General features: G+C 34.0%; 1 protein-coding gene across 1 annotated transcript; it reads right to left on the bottom strand.

Annotated features, from left to right (window-relative positions):
* Positions 1–212: 212 nt before the first annotated feature.
* LOC111896284 (actin-depolymerizing factor 7) lies at positions 213–861 on the bottom strand. Its single transcript, XM_023892288.3, has 2 exons — positions 607–861; positions 213–455 (listed from the first exon to the last, which is right to left on the bottom strand). Exons 1-2 carry the CDS (start codon positions 846–848, stop codon positions 302–304), a joined length of 396 nt encoding a protein of 131 aa, XP_023748056.2. The 5' UTR covers positions 849–861; the 3' UTR covers positions 213–301.
* Positions 862–3052: the final 2191 nt, after the last annotated feature.

The following is a 3052-nucleotide window of genomic DNA, read 5'->3' as shown; positions in this document are numbered from 1 at the left end:
TGAAATATCGGTTTCCCTTTACAACTTTTAATCTATGATTTAGACGTTAAATTTTTTGTAGTAGTATCTCTAGATTTAATGAATGCCAATTACAAATATGAATAATTGCGTAGTACAAAAGTATAGACTTTAATGAATATTGAATGTCAATAAAAAGTGAAGATACGAGGACATAGTGATGCATTACACTACATTAATGAGGAGTACTTAGTTTTTTTTGAAAAAATTGAGCAAAAAAATAATATAAGAGAATGATTAATAAAGGTTTATGAAACCAAATTCTCTTGTAGAAGAAATTTATTTAGATATTAGCTCGCGATTTTAAAATATCGAAGCTCATCTCACTAGGATCCGTTGCTTGCAACTCGACCTGAATCCCATCAAGTTCTCTCTTGAATCTGTCTTTGGAGCTTGCATACACCATCTTCATTCTCACCTTTGATGTATCTGGTGACCTGCAATAACCCATTATCGTTTTCTTATATCAGCATATATATACCCTCTCAGTTATAGATTATCGCATTTTTATGATGTCAGATAAAAAGATAAATGGAAGGAAAAGGCATGCATGCATGTGAATTGTGATGATAGATTTGATATGGGTACCAGGCAATGAAGATAATCTTGCTTTTCTGACAATTCTCATCAGTAGTGAAGTCAAAATCAAAGACAGCATAGCGGCATTCATCGCCAGGAAGAGAGTTTGTGAAATCTTCGTAGTTTTTATCGGGGCCACCAATCTTGTCAACGATCACCTGTTGATCCTCGATTTTGTATGTAATAAACCGGTAGTTCCGTTTTGCTTTTAACTCCAAAAACTTTAACTTACATTGATCGTCAACAGCCATTCCAGATGCCGCATTCGCCTAATCCACAAATCATTACAACGAAAAAAACAAAAACCAAAAACCAAATGGAAATACACCCATCATGCATCAAAACATATAATTGAATCATGGTCATCAACATATATAAATCAAATAAATTTCTTCAAAATAGGATCATAAATCAACAAGAAGAAGAGATACATACCATGGTTGGTGATGCAAGTGGAGAATTATGGAAAGAGCGGATGAAGAAAGGATTGGGGTTGATGGAGAAGAAGGTCCTTCAAATCTGGGAAACAATCAAACTTTCACTCAAGAAAATGTGGGGAAAGTTGAGATTTTTAAGGGGGGAAATTAAGGTTGAGAAATCGCCTTTCAGCCATTTATGTGGTTGACCATTCATTATTCATATTATAACCAACGTTAATTCGAATTTCTATTTGAATTTTATGCAAGTTTCTATAACGTTTTTTACTGGATCTTATGTGTTGTGTACCATTTTGGTGGATCATATGTGTTGTGTATCCTTTGGGCGTACTATCATGTTTTGTTATAATTATGGCTGCTATTATGTTTTGTTATAATTATTTGTGTACCATTTGGGCGTACTATTATGTTGGTTGATTCTTAATATGTTTGGACAAAATCCTAAAATAATGAATTTTCAACACCCGACACATATATGTATGCGCAAGAAGGCCTGTGCAATTAAAGAAAAAAGCTCTAAAACTTGAAAGATTTAATTTAAAATCGAAGCAAAACAAGTATAACCAGAATTCCTTATTGGCTTTCAACTCCAAAACAAAATTATTAACACTTCTTCCCTCTAACACCTTTGTCCTCTATAAATCTATAGAAACCAAAAAATTTATTAGAAATAATATATGACGAACAAGCACTAAGAAATATACACTTTACCAGCGACAAGGGGCTTTAGCGGCGACTCTAGATATTGTCGCCGCTAAAGCCCTTTGTCGCCGGTAATAGTGTCGCCGGTAAAGGTTTGGCACCCGAATCCGCACTTTCCCCCTCTGTTACATATGAACCGTTCGATGAGATATCTAATCCAACGGGTGGGGTGTCTTATCGTATCTAACCTAATACCGGCGACATATTTGTTGCCGCTAAAGAGTTAAAATAGTCGCCGCTAATAGTTAACGAAAAAACACGCGGCGACAATACTTATTAGCGGCGACAAACTGATCAATAGCGACGAGGCAGTAGCGGCAACTCAGTACCGCCGCTATTAATATTACCGGCGACTTTTGAAACTTTTATCGGCGACTTTTATCGTTGGTAATGGCTTTTTCCTTGTAGATAAGAAAGAAAAAAAATTACAAATCAAGAAAATAATTATCTTCAAAAACTCTGAAATTTGTAAAAAAAAAAACCTTTGTGAATTGTAAAACCTTATATTTTTTAAAATGCAAACATCACATATTGCAAAAGAATTATAACTAGATTTCCTTCTTGGCTCTTAACTCCAAAATTGGTGTAGAAACTAAGGAGCTGTTTATTTTTTTAAAAAAACCACTTCCGACCACTTATTGCAGCGTCGCGTAGCACACGCGCAACACTTGACCCTTCACAGCTGTTTGTTTTTCAGAAGACTTCTGACTTAAAAACTGTTGCGTGACGCAACATTAAACCAACTGCTTCAAACCTCTTCACGCCTTAGTTTAACTTACTGCAGCAGTCTGCAAATGTTAAAAAAACAAACATATTTTTTATTAAATGTTGCAGCCGTCTGTTCCACCTAGGGGTGAGCAAAAACCACACCGCAACTAAAATTAACCGCAAAAACCGCATAAACCGCAACTGAAAAACCGCAACCGCAATAAAAACCGATGGTGAGGTTTTCTGTTTTTCAAAAACCGGAAAATTGCGGTGCGGTGCGGTTATTAGTTTCCAAAAACCGCAAAAAAAACCGCACCGCACAGCATATATTATATACAATTTTTTATCAATTATTAGTTTATTAAATATTAAAAATAAGACAAATTTCATGAATGAAAGACGGATAAAATAGTAAAAGACAAAAGTGTTGGTTTTTTCTTATGTTTAAATTTGAAAAAGGATGAAATTAGACAATTTTAAGATATTTATTGTTAATTACTATTGATTTGATGTTTTTAAGATATTAGTTGTTTGAGGTTTAAGTTAAATAGTTAATTGTCTTATACCTTATGGTTTTTATTATTATTACAAGTAATATGTTTGAACTC

The sequence above is a fragment of the Lactuca sativa genome, chromosome 2, assembly GCF_002870075.4.
Source record: "Lactuca sativa cultivar Salinas chromosome 2, Lsat_Salinas_v11, whole genome shotgun sequence".
Lineage (NCBI taxonomy): Eukaryota > Viridiplantae > Streptophyta > Magnoliopsida > Asterales > Asteraceae > Lactuca > Lactuca sativa.
Note: the sequence above shows the minus strand (reverse complement) of the source record. Positions and strands in the feature narration are given on the sequence as shown.